Source organism: Charadrius vociferus, unplaced genomic scaffold (assembly GCF_000708025.1).
Source record: "Charadrius vociferus isolate BGI_N301 unplaced genomic scaffold, ASM70802v2 scaffold611, whole genome shotgun sequence".
Taxonomy (NCBI): Eukaryota; Metazoa; Chordata; class Aves; order Charadriiformes; family Charadriidae; genus Charadrius; species Charadrius vociferus.
The window spans coordinates 1,836,181-1,853,458 of NW_009646844.1; the positions used below are offsets into that span (position 1 = coordinate 1,836,181).

Sequence of the window (17,278 nt, forward strand, 5' to 3'; positions counted from 1 at the left end):
CTAGTGGACAATAATTACAGTAGTCTTTAATAAATAGTCCAATTAGCAGATACTAATGTAATGTTTTCTTTTGCAGCTCCGTAAAGCCATTATAGATCACATCTCAGACTCCTTCTTAGATACCACTGTTCCACTTTTAGTTCTCATTGAAGCTGCTAAAAATGGAAGAGATAAAGAAATAAAGGAATATGCTGCTATATTTCGAGAACATACCAGCAGGCTTGTGGAGGTATGTTTGATTGCACTTTTTTTGAATGTATGGTATAAGTGACTTGTCACTGCACATTTCCTTTGCTGGCAGATACTATAAAACAATTAAGCCTGACATTTCAGAAACAAATAAATTAAGGGCCTAGGGTAACAGTAAACATAGTACGTTTTTTTTATATAATGGCATGCAGTAAGATAGTGGGGTTTGTGGTGTCAGCATTTTTCTAGTATTTCATTGCATAGAAATTAGGTGGTGGGGAATTCTAATTTGAGAAATTAGTGTAAGCCTTTCACAAAGATATCGGGTGGGAACTTGATCAAATGTGTGATTCGAAGGAGCGTTAGCTCAAAGTGTTCAGAGTACTATTACTCCAAGTACGTAAGACACCGTATTAGTGTCAATTGTTTGCCAGCTTTCTCACTTTGAAAGTTTATAGCCTGTGTAATGATATGCTGAAGAGGAAAGGGTGCTCTGACACAGTTTAAAGCGATGAACCCTATAGCAGACCGAAAGCATGTTGGTGTATATGCTGAATACATTCCCTCGCGTACATTGTATACTCAGTATTCATTTCTAAAGAACAGACTTCTTTATTACTTATAAATGATAGTTCTTCATCACTTAGAAATTTGCAAATATAACTGGGGGGAGGTTTTAGTTTGTTGGACAATCAGTCCTGCAAATGTGACTAAATATTCACTGACAAACTCATGCAAACTGGAGCTTGAAACACTTCTGGAATACCGAAGTCGTGGATTTTGCAGGAATATTATCTCAAGTCCCTGTAAGGAATGCGTTGCTAATTTTAGGGGTTTTTTTTTAAGCTTTTAGTGCTTTTGTGTGCAGTAATGCAAAAATGGGAAAAATCAATGAATTCACTCTGTGGCTGAAAATTTACTTAGGAAAACTATTTGGCTCAGAATGAATTCATTAATCTTGGGTGATCTACAGAAAATGAAAGACAAATAGATAAATAGCTAAAGTAAAAGTAGAGTATTGCGTTTCTCTTCATGGTTATGTAGTTACAGAATAAAACTAATTGTTATTCTCTGATTTACAAGAGTGTCTCATTTTGACCGTGCTGCAAAATCAAATGAAAGCTAAAACACAAACCAAAAGTTTTTAAAGTTTTTCAGATTTTTAATACTGAAGTTAAACCAGCCTGAAGTGGCTCCATTTTTAGAAAGGACAGGTGATCTCTGAAGATCAGATAACTTAACTGAATTTGGAATTGAGTCCAGGTCCGCTGAAATACCTGAATCATTGTTCAATTTAGAAAATGCGAACCTAAAAATCCAGTATTCATTTCCTTTCATGGGTTTGAATTTGTTTCCCAAATGCAAGGAATAGCTGGGCATCGGGGTGGGTTTGTGATTAAAGGGGCTGATGGCTGCACAGATACACTGCCTAAAAAAATCTACAGGGACGTGTAGCAGCTGACTGTGAACGTAAGACTGCCCAGAAGGTAGCTATCCTTAGCAATGTAGGAAAAACTATAGCAAAGTTTTGCAATTCCAGCATAGTTACTACCTAGAAAGGAGAGCAGGGGAAAAAAAAAAGTCAGATGTCCTTTTTTCAGCATAGACATCACTAGTCCATATCACAGTGTCCCCTCTGCAAGGTGATAACCAGACTAGACAGCGATGCCTCACTTACAGAGATTTCCTTCATTCTCCTCACTGAATGATTAACTTCAGAACCCTCTGTTTTTACGTGAACTTACTACTTAAATGCTTTTAAGCAGAGCAGTCTATGAAGGAAAGTGTGTGTATAGTTCATGAATGTAAATACTAGTGGAGATTCATTTATCCAAATTCTTCTGAGGACATCAGACATATTTCTTTTACAAGCAAATTAGTAAAACATAAACAGATCATGTGAGGGGGTAAAAGCAAGAGTCTCGTGACTGTTGTATAAAAGGGGTTCTATTATATGGTAGACTGGTATTTGCTATATATGAAATATGCAGTGTATGTGTGAACATATTTATATTTATGCTGTCAGTTACTATGCTGCCTACAGTGAAGAAAACATACTTTAAAAAATGTTTTAAGTAGTGGGCTTTCAGTGAGACTGCACACAGTGCCACCTCCTATTGTTGAATTAGTTGTCCCAAATTGTCGCTTTACCAGTGCTTATATTGTGTGCTGCTATTGAAAATTAACATAAAATAAAATTGAAGTTATCTTCTGGATACCTACTAGAACTGAAGAAGAGGTAACGGGCACAAACTTAAACATAGGAAGATCCATCTAAACATGAGGAGGGACGACTTTACTTTGAGGGTGGCAGAGCACTGGCACAGGCTGCCCAGAGAGGTGGTGGAGTCTCCAACTTTGGAGACATTCAAAACCCACCTGGACACCGTCCTGTGCAACGTGCTGTAGGTGACCCTGCTCTGGCGGGGGGGTTGGACTACATGATCCCCAGAGGTCCTTTCCAACTCTGACCATTCTGTGATTCTGTGAAGTATCTTATTTAAAAGTTGCTTATATTGGTTTAATGCACTTACCGGTATGTCTAAGTGAGAGCTTGATTGACAGCTTTTTGATAAACTGTACTGCTAAACTCTCCCGCAAATTAATTAGATAGTAGTTGTACTGCATTCATCAACTGCTAGCCTATCAGACACAAACCAAAGCAAAAATGAAAAAATATGAACAGCTGAGCAAGTGGCCGCAAAGGGGCTCTATACATACAAACAGAGTTATCTGATTTTTAAGAAAAATGTGGTCATTTCCAACAGCATCATCAAAGAAAAAGAATTATGGCAGCTGTTTTGTGGAAACTGTAATACCAATTCCACTGATATAAATGGCATAGCATTTAAACACATTAGAGCTGTACATGGGAAGCATATTTTGGTTCTTAGTGGCCTAAAACCTGTTAAGCTGAGAAGACACATTTTTAAATTGACAGTAGTAGAGCACTGCACTGTTGCTTTAATTTGACAAGGAATACAACAGATAGATAGACTTAGATCTTACTAATCTTGGTTTTCACAAGCGTACATACTTGTACACACCTACTCCAGAAACTGAGAAGTGGCAAATATTTATGGAGCTCAGTTTCCAACTGAACATGGTGCCATGGGTAATGGATATGCCATAGAAATCAGGTATAGCTAAAAGTGCTATCAAAATGAGGGAGCCTGATTCTGCAAGAAGGGCAGTACAGATATAAAGGAGATGAGCTGGCTTTGAATCCTTGCTAGTTCTATTATCCATTTATTTATCAAAGAATTTACTTTTTCTTGGTGAAACGTCTAATGTCTAAGCATCACCTGTCCCCTTTGGGACAGCTGCCCAGCCTTTTGCCAGGGATATGTTTCATAACAAGGTGTTGTCTGCCATCTGTAAGATTTTGAGTTGGATGACAGGTCAATTCAAGATCCAACCCTGTACAACATTTCCAGAGTTTATGAGAAACTTGTCAAACATTTTTGTATTTTAACAGAAGGTTCTTAAATGACAGTTATGGTTTGCATGTTTGCAGGAGAGTCCTCGCATTCATTCCTGTGTTATTTATTTCCTTCACTGTTATAAAAGCCAACAAACAAATCCCCTTACAACTTTCAGGTTATGAAATATAAATCTGGAAAGCTAGTCATGTATGTTACTGCAGAACTGGGCTTGATCTCTGCAACTGAGAATAACTTAAGTATTGAAGTGCAAGATCATGGATGGCATATACTTGGCTATGTAATACTAACAGAGACAATAGTTGAAGGTAAAATATTTTAAAAGCTAAACAACTAAGAAAAAGTTGTTGCAAAAAATGGCATATGACCGTAACTGTACTAGAGAAGGCTGGTAGGTGAGGTGGATGAGACGTCAGATAATTGTAATATAACTATGAAGGCAGTTTTACCGTCTACATGTAGTTGTGACATCTAAGGAGTTGGAAGGATTTTAGGCACCAAATGATACAGCAAAGGCCAGTGATGCAAGAAAGATGGCCCATGTTGTTAAATACAAAATACCTTATTTATCAGAAGAAAGAAGCTTTTTTCTTTGGTCTGCTGCATATAGCCTTTATGGAACATAAGGACATAGTGAAGCTGCTTGCAAGCATTGAGGTGTGAAAAACAGCTCAGATGCTGGCAGTCCCTGGTTTTTGTCTTGGAGAACAGAAGCTAAGAAAAAAACCATTCTCGCTGTCCTTTTTTTCTGAATGTCAAACACCCTATGTGTGGATCTCAGCCTGTTATAAACCTTTGACATCCATAACAGCCTGTGGTAAAGAATTTCACAGCTTGACTATGTGTTGTGTAGAGAAGTATCTGTGAAACCACCACATGATCGTTTCATTTGCTATCCCTGAATTCTTGTATCAAAAGAGAAAATGAGCACAAGTCCTGTTTTCCATGTTACTTACAGGTGTCTGTCATAGCCTCCTTCAACTGTCTGTTTTCCAAGTTGAGTATATCTAGTTGTCTTAAATTTTCCCTGTTTGGAAGCCATAAAAAGATCACCTTGCTACCTTCCCTGTACCTTTTCCAGCACCTTCCCGCTCATGAGGTGGTAGGTCAGAAATGTGCATGCTATTCGAGATATTTCATTATGTTCTCTGTTTCCACATCTATTTAATTCCTAACAGTGTTTCTTCTCAGACAACTGCTGAACACTAAACTGGAACATTCACAGAAAGTTTATATGATAATCCCAAAATTTTATTCCTGATTAGTACTAGACTGCTGAGGTCCATCATATATACATTTAATACTGGATTATTTTTTTTTTCTAAAATGACTCACTTTGCATCTCTCTAGATTGAATTTCATCTTCTGTGTTACCACCCAGTCATCTAGTACCATGAGGTCGTTTTGCAAAACTTCATTAGTTCTTTTATTTAATACTCAGAATAACTTGGTCAAAGATGTGTAAAGAAGTGAATAAAGAGTTAATGCAGTTACTGTGACCACTGGGAAATTTCTGGCTCATGGCTTTCTCGCAATTTCCTGCCGATTTGTTCCCGAGATTGAAAAAAGTGATGCTAATCTATTTGTATCAGCTGAGAAATATTAGTTACTCAGCCACCCTGATTCTTGGAGGAGTAGTAGGACCTACATGCCTGGATCTCAGTACTGCACGCACAGTACAATTTATAGTTATCCCTTTCTTGGCAGCCTCAGGGAGGGCATACTTCCATTGCCTCCATGTATGGAAATAGGTCTGTCCATTTCTGCTTGATTTTAACATTGCTCTTCTAAAAGATATTTATGGCATAAGAAAGCTTTATGACTATTTCATTTTCATCATATAAAGGTAATTTTTTGCACTTGAAGATATGTTCTGTGAAATTAGTTATATGTACTGTCTGCTGAATTCTCTCCAAACTAAGGAAATAGTATTTTTACAAAATGTAGCTTTTCCTGAATCTAGTCATGAGTTCAACTTCAGTAAGTCTCTCCTCTTTAAAAAGCAGTGTCTTGGCTCTATCCTGTCAAACACACTGTTGCAGCTGAGCATGTTTCACACACCTATGAGGCTTCAGAGCAACGTTGTTGAGCTGGGGTGAAGATGTTACTGTTGCACCAATGATAAATTTGTTGATATCAATTTAAAAATGGAGAAAGAAAACATATTGTAATAAAAACAATTTACTGCATTCTCAAAATAATCAGCGAGCCATAATTTGAATCAGCATAGTTTTATTACCTACGTCCTTCGTAAATTAATATACACTATTATTCTATAGCTCTTCTCAGCTGTAAATGATACTGTTGTTGCCATATCGATAAAACCATTAGTGTTTAATTTTCCTTCCATGATATTTCACTTGATTGCAGAAATTTACAAAATAAATTTTTGAATTTGGTCCAGAAAGACCTGTGTATTTGTATAGTCAGATCTCCAGTCACATAAAAATTGATTTTAGTATTGCAGACAGCAAGCCCAATGATGATAGATAATACAATGATTTGAGATTTGACTGTGTTGGTCTTTTTTCAATTTAAAATCTTATTTACCCCCTTTTACTCGTAACCCAAGATAAAGATTTCCCAAAGAAGATTTATTGTGCTTATATTAAGTGCCTGTCTCTCCTTTGACTAAATGACTAGTTTAGTCTGGATGTCTAACTTCTAGATAGCTGAAGTGAGGTGAGATGAATTGTTCCTTGAGAGATGCGTGTTTGTCTATTTTGAGACATACGTTATGTTTCATTTTCTTATGTTTCATATAGTGGGTTTTAATCAGGTGTGTCCTATTTTTCAGTGCTTTTTTTGCATCTGTTTTTGAAAGATCGAGGATGTTTGACTAGTAAGTTATGATGTTGTTTTGTGTATAAAAACCATAGACTGAGCTGGACATTATAAAAACAAAAGTTCATCTTCTCACAAAGGTTTCTCCAACAATGAATTTGATATGGAAATTAGAAGTACTGCTTGCAATATCAAGAGAGATTTTCTGTAGTTTCTACCTTAATCTGAAAACAAAAACTTCTCAAATAGAAACAATAGGTCTTGAGAAAGAACATACTTTTTTTTTCTGTCTTTGACGATGAAATGTTAATTGAGCTAAGCTAAATTGCTCGCTACACTGGCTCACTGCTCATATTGTAATTTAAGAAACAAACACTATCCTCATAAGCCAATGACCTTTGTAAATCAGCTTGAGGATTAATATCTCTTACAAATAGCTCTCTTCTGAATTAGCATTTGGAAGCTACACTTTTTCCTTTAAAAATTCATTTAAGAATTACAGTTCAGAAGTATGTATATAATTTCAGTGAAGTACAAAATATAAGTGAAATGGAAAGACTGAACACCACAGCAGATGTGGGGCGATGACGTTTACAAAGGTAGCAGCAACTGCAGGTAATACCTTCTTCCTTGTTTTCTTATGTTTTCTCTCTCCTGAGTTTATTAACTCCTCGGTGCTCTTACCCTAGATGTTCTAGTTTCTGTTAAAAAATGCATATGCTAGAGATGTTAGCTGCACGTATGAGGAATATTAGCTGGTGCTTTGTGGACAGTGCTAGTATTCAAAAAGCTCAAACAGTGGCAAAGTATTTGAGATACCTTGGTTAACATCTTTGCATTACTATAGCTGCAGAGTAATTGCACAAAACAGGATGTCTTAGTTGTAAATGTGAATAGTTTCTTGAGATATATGGAGGAAGTGAAATAGTCCTAGTTACACAGTAAAAAAAGCCCCAAACCAAACATTAAAATGCCCACTTTGGCGATTATATTGAACACTTCCCACATATGAAATGGATACTCAGCAGCTAAAGTATTTTCATGAGTACCAAAGGTCACATTAAACTTGCTTCAGATAGAGGTTATTGTAGGCTACAGTGCCTTATATTGCTCATATACTGCATCAAATATTTCTAACTCTGAATATTGATTTTGTGACATTTTAAAACTAGGATATATTGCAGAATGAAAAAAGCAACCAGATTTGGGTTAAGATGCTGTCTGTACTCTCTATGTCTTTGTCTGTGAGCCTTGACTAAAATAAATTCCCAAAAGATATGTTTCTTTTAGAAAATGGTTGTTATTAATTGGAATTCCTTATTATAATGCAGCAATTTTGATAAAAATATTTCAAAAAATTAACTGCTTTGAGATTCCACACATTAGATTTTGCTTTGAAATTAATTTTCATTTAAAATGTTACAATTAAATTGCACATCTAGTTGAAATACTTCATTATATGGGAACATTTTCGAACAGTCTTGTCTTCTGTAGGAAGTTTCAAAATTAGGTTTGAGTATAAACACTATTTTAAATTATGAAAATTATGGCAAATTAATAATGAAAAGCCTTAGGGGACTTGGTTGTACTTTATAGTCCCTTGTAAGACATGTCTGTTTTTAGTGAATATAGTGTTCTGGCCTGTGGTTCACTTCTACCAAAGCCCAAAACAAATTCTGATATTGAGAGAACAAGTACATAAAAGTGAATAAAACAGGTAACAAGGAAGACTGAAATGTCACATCTACGCAAGGAAAAAAGCAGGTCCTTTGTAACTAGAAATTTCTTGTTTGGGAAAGCTGACAGGCTGTTCTTCTGAGCTGATCTATCGAAGAGATGTAATGCTTTCTGAGAGGAGGAGTGATAGGCTGAGTGAACTTGAGATTAAAAAAGGAATTTGATGGGAGCAGGGAAGAATCCTCTGATTATCTGTTCTTTTGGCACAGATGCAAATCTCCCACTGCAGTGTTTAAAGGTCAGCTGTACCAAGCAGAGGCTGAGAGGTTTCATAGGAGAGGTGGAGGCGATGATGAAGTGAACTTTGTGTTCATCTCTTCTCTCAGTACACGAATATATCATATTCTTTGTAGTTTGATCTAATAACACTGACCTCAGATCTACTACATAAACTTGAGGGTTTAGCCTATTGCCTAATTCTTGCCCTTTTGCTTTTCAGTTTTGACTGTATTCCAATATGACAATGCTGGCTTCTAGGAATTAGGATTTCTAAGGTTGAATCTGTTATGAACAACCGACGGTAACAGACAGCACATATATTTAAGTGCATCAGGGTTGTAATGTGTTGATATAGAACAGCAAAGACATGCAGGATGTACAGAGTGTTGTTAAAAAAGCAAGTTTGTCAGTTAATATAAAGATTTCCACTGCAGGAAATCCAGCACATCTATTGAAGGTGAATTCTCCTTAAGAAATTATTATTTTTAAATGAAGTTAAAATATGTAAAAGAGAAAAAAAATCTTGAGTTATAAAAATATATATAGAGAAAAAATTGTTTTCGTCACTTTCTAGTTGAACAAGATACAAGATGCATAGGAACAAACTATACTAATACTGTCAGAATCTTAAAGTTAATTTACTTCATGGAAAAAAAAGTTAAGATCTTGAATAAAATTACTTGCTGGCTCTTGTTACTTAGCTACTTCTTAAACTAGCTTTTAAAAAGATGAGACTGATGTCCTGAATGTGTGGGGAGAACTTTGCTTCGCAGCTTATCGTTTGGGACCAGGCACTCCTTGCTTTTAATATAGGGCTCCTGGCCCCTTACCTGGGGAGGTTGTCTCTGTCTCTGGATAGCAGAGCACAACAATAAGGATAAGGGACATTAATTTAAACCACCTTCACTGGAGAGTCCATAGCTTTTTGCCACTTTAACATGGCCATGCTTTTGTATGTGGAATGGCTGCAGTCTGGGCTTGGCACCTTTATTATTTTAAAATTAAGTATGAATATTTTTTTAGTTTGTTGGATTAAAACCTTTCCCATGTACCTAAGAGTTGGACCCAGAAAATGTTTGAACTAATGTGAGCCAAACTCATGGAATTGCTCATCCTTCACAGAAATTAAGTTCTTCAAAGGTAGATTTATTTAATTTGTGTTTCAATGGCACTCTGGAGACTCCATGAAAAATCTGGGTCCCCAGATTTCGGAAAACAGATGAGACAGAGAAACTGCAGGAGACAGAAAGGGAGAATGAATCTGTCATGGGGATCAACGGCAGAGCCTGGAACAAAACAGAGATAAGTGAATCTAGCTAACTCCAAATCAGTCACCATTAAACTCAGTTAAGAATGTCCATGTAAAGGTTTATCTTAATTAACTCCTTCTATTTAGAAAACCACTATTTGGTGCAATTTCTATAAAGAAATTGAGGTTTGAGATATACATGGATAAAAATTCTTTTTCATTGAATGGTATTACAATTACAATGCCATTTCAGCAAACAATATGAAAGAACTTGCATATGGTGCAAATGAAATGTTTTCAGGGTTAAACATGTTAATCAAAATGTTTGCAAAACCCAGCACAGTGGAAATAATAATAAGCATTTGGTAATCAAAATGAATCTATCTTGAGAATAACTTAATAAGCATGCTAAGAGAAAACTCAAATCCTTTCTCACAAGCAAAACGCAGGGCCACTGCCTCTTGAACTAAAGCTTTCTACATCTGCCTCTTGTGGAAAACAGCTCTGCAAAAAGTCAGTTTTAACACAGAATCTGCAAATTAATTGTGATAAGTTGCTTTTCATTTTCTATGCAGAAAGTAAATATTTCTCTTCAAGTACAATGGGAAAATTACCACTACTTCAATCTGTTATATTGCCATATTTAAAAAAGATGATAGCTCTTACTTGCCACTTTGTCTGATTTTGTATGTAATTTGCTACATCTTTCTATGTCTAATTTCAAATATTATTGACCCAGAAAATTGTGTTCTGAGAGCAACTCACCATAGCTCTGAAAGATGCAGGCAAAAAAAACCTTCAAAAAATCATCTCGCTCGTGTGCTTTCCCAAGTGTAGTCTGCAACAACCAACCTTCAACCAGCCTGACGTCTATTATGTTAACCTCTGAACATACAGCACATGAAGACTACATTTCTTCACATTATTTTTCTTTTACTCAGAGCTAAGGATCATGGGAACAAAGCTACCTGAATTCTGAAAGCCAAGAAAACCACCCAGATTGGCCATCCAAAGTAACAATTACATAGTTTCCTGGCAGATAGCAACTTAATCTAAAATGGAATTTAACAATCCGTTGGTGAATTTTGCTTTACATATTGAAGGTACTGCATATAAAAAGTACTGTCAACTGGAAGATTCTCATTACTTTCTAGCACCTTCAAAGACAAAAGAGAATTGAGTATTCTCAGCACTGCACCCGTTTCTATGGGTTTTCATTCCAGAGTGGTAAGCGCTAAATAAAAATAACATTTTAATGCTTCGTATCTAGTTCTTTAGCATTGATTTTACGGAGCTATCAAAAACCAAAACAACTTCTGACAGTGACAAAGCTCCACAACAACTGCATGAGTAGAGGTCAAACTGACAGATTACCAGAACATCTTTATTAACTTTCAGGATATCAGAAGAGAACAGAATCTTTTATTGTTCTTCTTAAGAGCATAATCAGAAGACTAGAAACATGAATCCTGTTATGTAGAAATTTTTAGTTTCAGACAGTTCAATCCTAAGGAATTTCATCCCCAGACGTAAGATCCAAGTCTAGGGCTTGTCATTTTGTTGCTGGCACTTTTGTTGTTGCTATTCTTCTTTAACCCATAATATAGTGGTATCATCATACAATCACATCTGTGTCAAAATAGCAATTAAAGACCCTAAGTTGAAGAGTATATCATCATCCCTATTTTTGCATAACAGTTTAACTTCTATAAGTCATGTACATAAATGCAAACAGCAGTGGTCACTAGGATGCAGGATTCGGTTTTACAATGCGATCTGTGGACAGAGAACTTAAGTGTGGTTTTCTGCTTGAAAGGGCATATATCTAAGTATGAAACATGAAGCACCTAGCACACAGAGATATAAATGCAGAATATTGGTCAGCATGTTGGGAATAGAAGGTACCTGTCAGCAGACTAGGAGGATATTTTCTGTAAATAAGATGAGCGCTTTTAAGCACAATCAATATTTATGAATGGGAGGTGGATTTTCATGACATTACCATACTACTTTCTGGAATCAGTCTATCCTTGACAAATTAACTCTCTTCTCTTATCACACACATCCTTTTTTTTTTTTTTTTTTTTTTACTCCTATTTAGCTAGTTAACACAATGTTTTGTTTTTGAGAGGAACACCACCTTCAGTTCGCAAATTTCTATGCATCCTCAGTTTGTGTGATTGAGAATTCCCATTCAGCACTCCCCTGGTTTTGTCTGTCTTTTTCACTTTCAAGCGAGACCAGTGTGCAGCCTGCCTTTTCAGGCAGGGCTTAGTTAACGGCACATCCATGAGATCTGGGCAGTGGAGGTTCCTTCTTAGTAGGTTCTTCATTGCTGCAGTTCAGTTAAATCCAAAGATCTTAGTGGATCCATTGTAACAATCCACCTGGTGTCTTTGCCAATTTTAGCAGATCTGTGATTAGGTAGGTCTGTAGCAAGCTACACCTATCTAACTACACAACCCTAAAATAAACTTCCTCATTTTACTTACAGACAATTTTTTTTTCTGCAACTTTTTTAAAAATAAAACTTTTAATGTCTGAAACACAAATTTAATGCCAGTAAGCCCAAGAGTTAGATCTAAGCCCCTGTTTTCCCATTTCAGCTAAAATTCATTTTTGTGCTGAAGGCTCTGAGAATCCTTCAGCAAACTGACCTACTTGTCAAGATGATGTGTCAGCTGTCAATAAACAGGACAGACAGCCTTACTGGTTACAGCCTACAAACCCTCTGCTGTCAGGTGTTGCTCTGGTTGGTTGGTTGGTTGGTTGCAGGTAGCATGCAAAAGGGAAGCCTAAAGATGGTAATGGCATTTGGAGTGTGTGTGTGTGGAATTATTTCTAAAATGAAAGGCAGCACAGGAAATACGCAAAATCATTTAAATGCAAAAATGCTTTAAATTCTATTAGAAGAAGCCTAGTGACAGTAATTGAGAGGTGGCAGGCAGATGGCAGGAGGCCTTTAAAGACAGGTAACTTGTTGTTGATGCATTGGAGGTGGTAGATGGATGCTTAATGGACAGCTAATGTGATCAAAACAGTGAATTACGAAAATTAGTAAAATTAGCTTAAAGTCAAGCATGTACTTCTAAGCATATGTAAACTGTAAGGTTTTGAACCTTGTTAATTTGGGCCTTGCAGAGTTTGAGCATCTTGCAGCAAGTCCCGAATTCATAATGGGAGAATTTTTGCACCTTTATGTAATTAATCAAATAAGGCCCAACTTTCCTATTACTGATTGAGCTTCAGGTGATAAATGGTGACATTTTCATTAATCCTCTTAATCACAGCCTTTATTGCATAAGTGTGAAGCAAGGGAACAAAAGATAAACCACCCAAAGATTTATTGGGCTTCCTATGTCTGAGGGGCATATTTCAACAGCTGAAAATGTCAGCCACCCAGTACAGTGAGGCAGGATGTACTGTAAGTTATATGAGCTCCAAAAGGGAAGACTTGTCTTTGTTCAACATGGACTCCTCATCGTAATACACCCGGTTAACAGTTTTGCTGATAGAGACAGCTGGCACTAGTGCAGCGGCAGTGACCTTTTTTCTTCTATTACTGCAGAAACCAGATTTAGAAATTCCTCAGAATATTAGAAATTGTGATAATTGTGATTTGAATCTTAGTCACCAAAAGACTCATTGTTTTGATAGTACTGATCTTTAATGAGCTAGTCACCTATAAAAGAACAATTATGGAGGTGCTAAAAAAGGCACGTCATCAAAATGTTAACATCAGTTTACTAAATCTTGTGCTTCTTCAATGCCAAATATCTCTGTGAATGTGCGTACTTGTTATGGTTTGTTGTTTTGTGGTTGGTTTTGTTTTTTTTTTTTTTCCCCTTGGAACATGGATGCTGTGATACCTGGAGAAGGAGGAGGTTTATTCCTGTCGGTGGAGGAGCTGAATATTTGTTGTTCTATGTGACCCTCTATGCAAATTGTCACAAGTGCATCTATTAGAGGTTGTTATCCTTCTGTCAAATGATCTGGTCCCTATTGGGTCAAATTGGCCAATGGGATCTCAAGTTCTTGAGGACAGAGAAACGTATGTATACATATGTGTGTGTGTATAAATATATGCATGTATGCATAGAGTAATAGGTTTGCATTAATTTTACCCCTTTTGGAAACCAGATTTCTAGCCTGAAATATGAGGTTTTGTTGTAAGTTGTTATTCTGTAGGCTAAGAGAACTCAAGAGGCGTATGGATGACAGAGGTGATGAGAGACAGCCAGCATGGCTTCACAAAGGGCAAATTGTGCCTGACTAGTCTGGTGGCCTTCTACGATAGAGTGGCTGTGTTGGTGAATAAGGGAAGAGCAACAGCTGTTGTCTGCCTTGACTTCTGTAAGGCCTTTGACACGGTCCCATACCACGTCCTTGTAGCCGAATTGGAGAGATAAGAGTTTGATGAATGGATTATTTGAGGGATAAGGAATTGGCTGGTTGGCTGCATCCAAAGAGTTGCAGTCAATGGCTTAGCATCCAGGTGGAGATCGGTAACAAGTGGTGTCCTTCAGGGGTCCATATTGGGACTGGTACTGTTCAATATCTTTACTAATGACATTGCCAGTGGGATTGAGTGCACCTTCAGCAAGTTTGCCAATGACATCAAGCTGGTGCAGTTGATATGCTTGAGGGAGGGGATGCCACGCAGAGGCAGCTGGACAGGCTTGAGGAGGTGGCCCATGTGAACCTCATGAAGTTCAACAAGGCCAAGGGCAAGGTCCTGCACCTGGGTTGGGGCAATAGTCAGTACCAGTACAGACTGGAGGATGAATTGATTGAGAGCAGCCCTATGGAAAAGGACTTGGGGATATTGGCAGATGAAAAATTAGGTATCAGCCGGCAATGTGCACTTGCAGCCTAGAAAGCCAGTTTTATCCTGGGCTGCATCAAAAGAAGTGTGTCCGAGGAGGTGATTCTGCCCCTCTATTCTGCTCTGGTGAGATCCCACCTGGAGTATTGCATCCAGCTCTGGTGCCCCCAGAACAAGACAAAGCGTGGACCTGTTGGAGCGGGTCCAGAGGAGGCCGCAAAAATGATCAGAGGGCTGGAGCACCTCTTCTATGAGGACAGGCTGAGAGAGTTGGGGCTGTTCAGCCTGGAGAAGAGAAGGCTCCAGGGAGAAGGTTATGGCAGCCTTTCAGTACTTAAAGGGGGCTTATAAAAAATATGGAGAGTTTTTTTTTTTATTTTTTTTTTAACTGGGTCCTGTAATGATAGGATGAGGAGTAACAGTTTTAAACTGAAAGAGGGTAGATTGAGATTAGATACAAGGGAGAAATTTTTTACCATTAGGGTGGTGAGCCCCTGGTGGAGGTTGCCCAGAGAAGCTGTGGCTGCCCCATCCCTGGAGGTGTTCAAGGCCAGGATGGACGGGGCTTGGAGCAACCTGGGCTGGTGGGAGGTGTCTCTGCCCAGGGCAGGGGGCTTGGAACTAGATGATCCCAGAGCATTCTATGATTTTAAGAGTATTTTCCAGAGGATCAGGCAACATGTCCGTTTGCTCAATTTAATCACTTCTTTAGGAATCTTTCTGGGTATTTTAGCACTGCCAAATGGCTTTTGAACTATTTTTTTCCCCCACTACCAGGGTGATGTTTTTTACAAGACTGTACTTAATAATGTGAATTCTTGAATACATTGAAATAACTGAGAAATGTTCTTGTTCTGCAATGCAGTTTGAGCACAATATTTAGAGAAGCTATCTAATATCATGTATTTGAGGCCAGAAAACAAAAAGTAGGACAAATCCTTTCACAATACAGACTTAATAGCATAGATAAAATTAAAAGAATAGTGGCTGAACTCTCCTTAAAAAGCAAGGAAATTATCAAGAAAACATACTATGGGAAGTCATGGACTAGAATGTCTGATCACAAGGAAGGCAAGTGCTTTGTTTCACAGGGAAACTGAGTGGTTTTGTTTTTGACAACTTGGCTGAGACAAAAGGCACAAACTGTTAGGTATTCCCCTTTGGTGTAAATCATCCTCTGCAGAAGCTCTTTAAAAGAAACTGAACAACAAACTCAAGCAATATGCAATAATGTCAACATAGTTACCTCCAAGGAGATCACATTGCTCACGTTTTAACATTGTTATATTAAACTGCTTTTTAATAATTGTTAGCCTAATATTCAAAACACTGAGTTCATGACAAAATTCTAAAAACTTCTCCTCCTGAAGAACACAGGCTGGTCTTGCTAGACACAAGGAACCTCCTTGCTAGGCTCAGTAGGACAGAATTAAAGTACCTAGGCATGTGTTCTCTTAATGAATTGTCCTCAGTCACAACATTATCAGCTCTCTGTTACCCAACCAGTCCAGTAAAGGGACAGACGGACAGGAGTAGCCATAGCCCATGTACTTCTGTGATGGGAAGTTCAGAGCACCATTCTGAGTTTTAGCTCAATTAACATGTACCCTGTCAGCCATTTATTAGGAATCATTTATGGGTTACAATTCTAGACTTCCTTGCACAGAGTTTTATTTCCTTTGAAATATGTTAGTAACCCCTGCATCTCTTACTCGGTTGTTGATTTTGGACAGATGTCTGCTGTGCATTAGGATTGTTTCTTATCTGTGCATTGCTTTACAGTGATTAACAGTGAATTTATTTGCCTTTTCAAGACCAGTGTACTGTAAACAAGATACAGTCTCCATAGGAGTTTTGTCAGTGAATGTAGTAGGATCCCAATACTACACTTTGAATTCTACCCACATGCTTACGGGTGAGCCCACACGGTGCCTCAGACTGCATTGCAATCTGCAGTTTGGAAATCTGGATGATTTTATATGTAAGTTTTGGTTGCGAGGCTTATAAAAAAAGGTTTTAAGTGCCTTCCTTTGTGATCAATTTTACCTTTCCTAGACCAGACATCTCATAGCAAAAAGGAGTCAAGTATTTATGTTTTATGAACACTTAAACTCAATTAATGTGAAAGTCTCCCACTGACACAGAAACATTTTGTGTTAGTATAACATTTATTCCCTATAAAGTACAGTAGCGAGGAGGCTGCATCCAGCTCCGCTGCAATTGGAATTCGCCGTCCATAGACAGCTTTCACAGTAGCTACAGGAATGCAGCTCCATTCAGAAAGAGAAAATCTAATAAACCTGAGAAAAATGATGTAGATATTAATTTAAGGGATAACGGAAGACTAAAAATGAGTAAGAGGATTAATTATATTTTTACAAGATGTTTGAAATGTAAGCTATAGTGAATGCTTAAGAATGTACCGTAATGCAGTAACAACATAATGTAATGTGTAAGAATATACTATGTGCCTGTGGCACAGATTAGATTTTGACCACTGGAGCAGTGTAACATTTATTTTATTTGCTTTACAGACAACTTTGTTATCTAGTACACATACAGACATGTATGTACTTCGTTATGAGTGATCAGTGGATTGCTTTATAGCCACTGCAAATATAAGTGGCTTCAGCATTTCATAAGAAGCTTCTTAAGAATGTTTATAGCCTTAAATTTCAATTTAAAATTTCGATTCACTTCAGTATGGAAAGTTTTGTGTGTAGAGTTAGCACGTGCCCAGACCCCTTGCCTGTCCTGTATGGTTAGTTAAGTCACTGGGCAGAAGCCCAAACCACCGGCAGTGGGAAACCTGTGTGTTTGCAGTGCCTTCTC

The 17,278-nt window shown here is 37.5% G+C and overlaps 1 protein-coding gene across 1 annotated transcript in view; it reads left to right on the forward strand.

Moving 5' to 3' along the window:
- The window catches only part of CTNNA3 (catenin (cadherin-associated protein), alpha 3), a 518,658-nt gene that overhangs the window by 305,741 nt on the left and 195,639 nt on the right, over window positions 1-17,278 (forward strand). Inside the window, exon 9 of the mRNA XM_009894002.1 lies at window positions 77-229. Within this exon, the coding sequence (XP_009892304.1) occupies window positions 77-229 (153 nt within the window). The remainder of the gene's footprint in view (window positions 1-76; window positions 230-17,278) is intronic.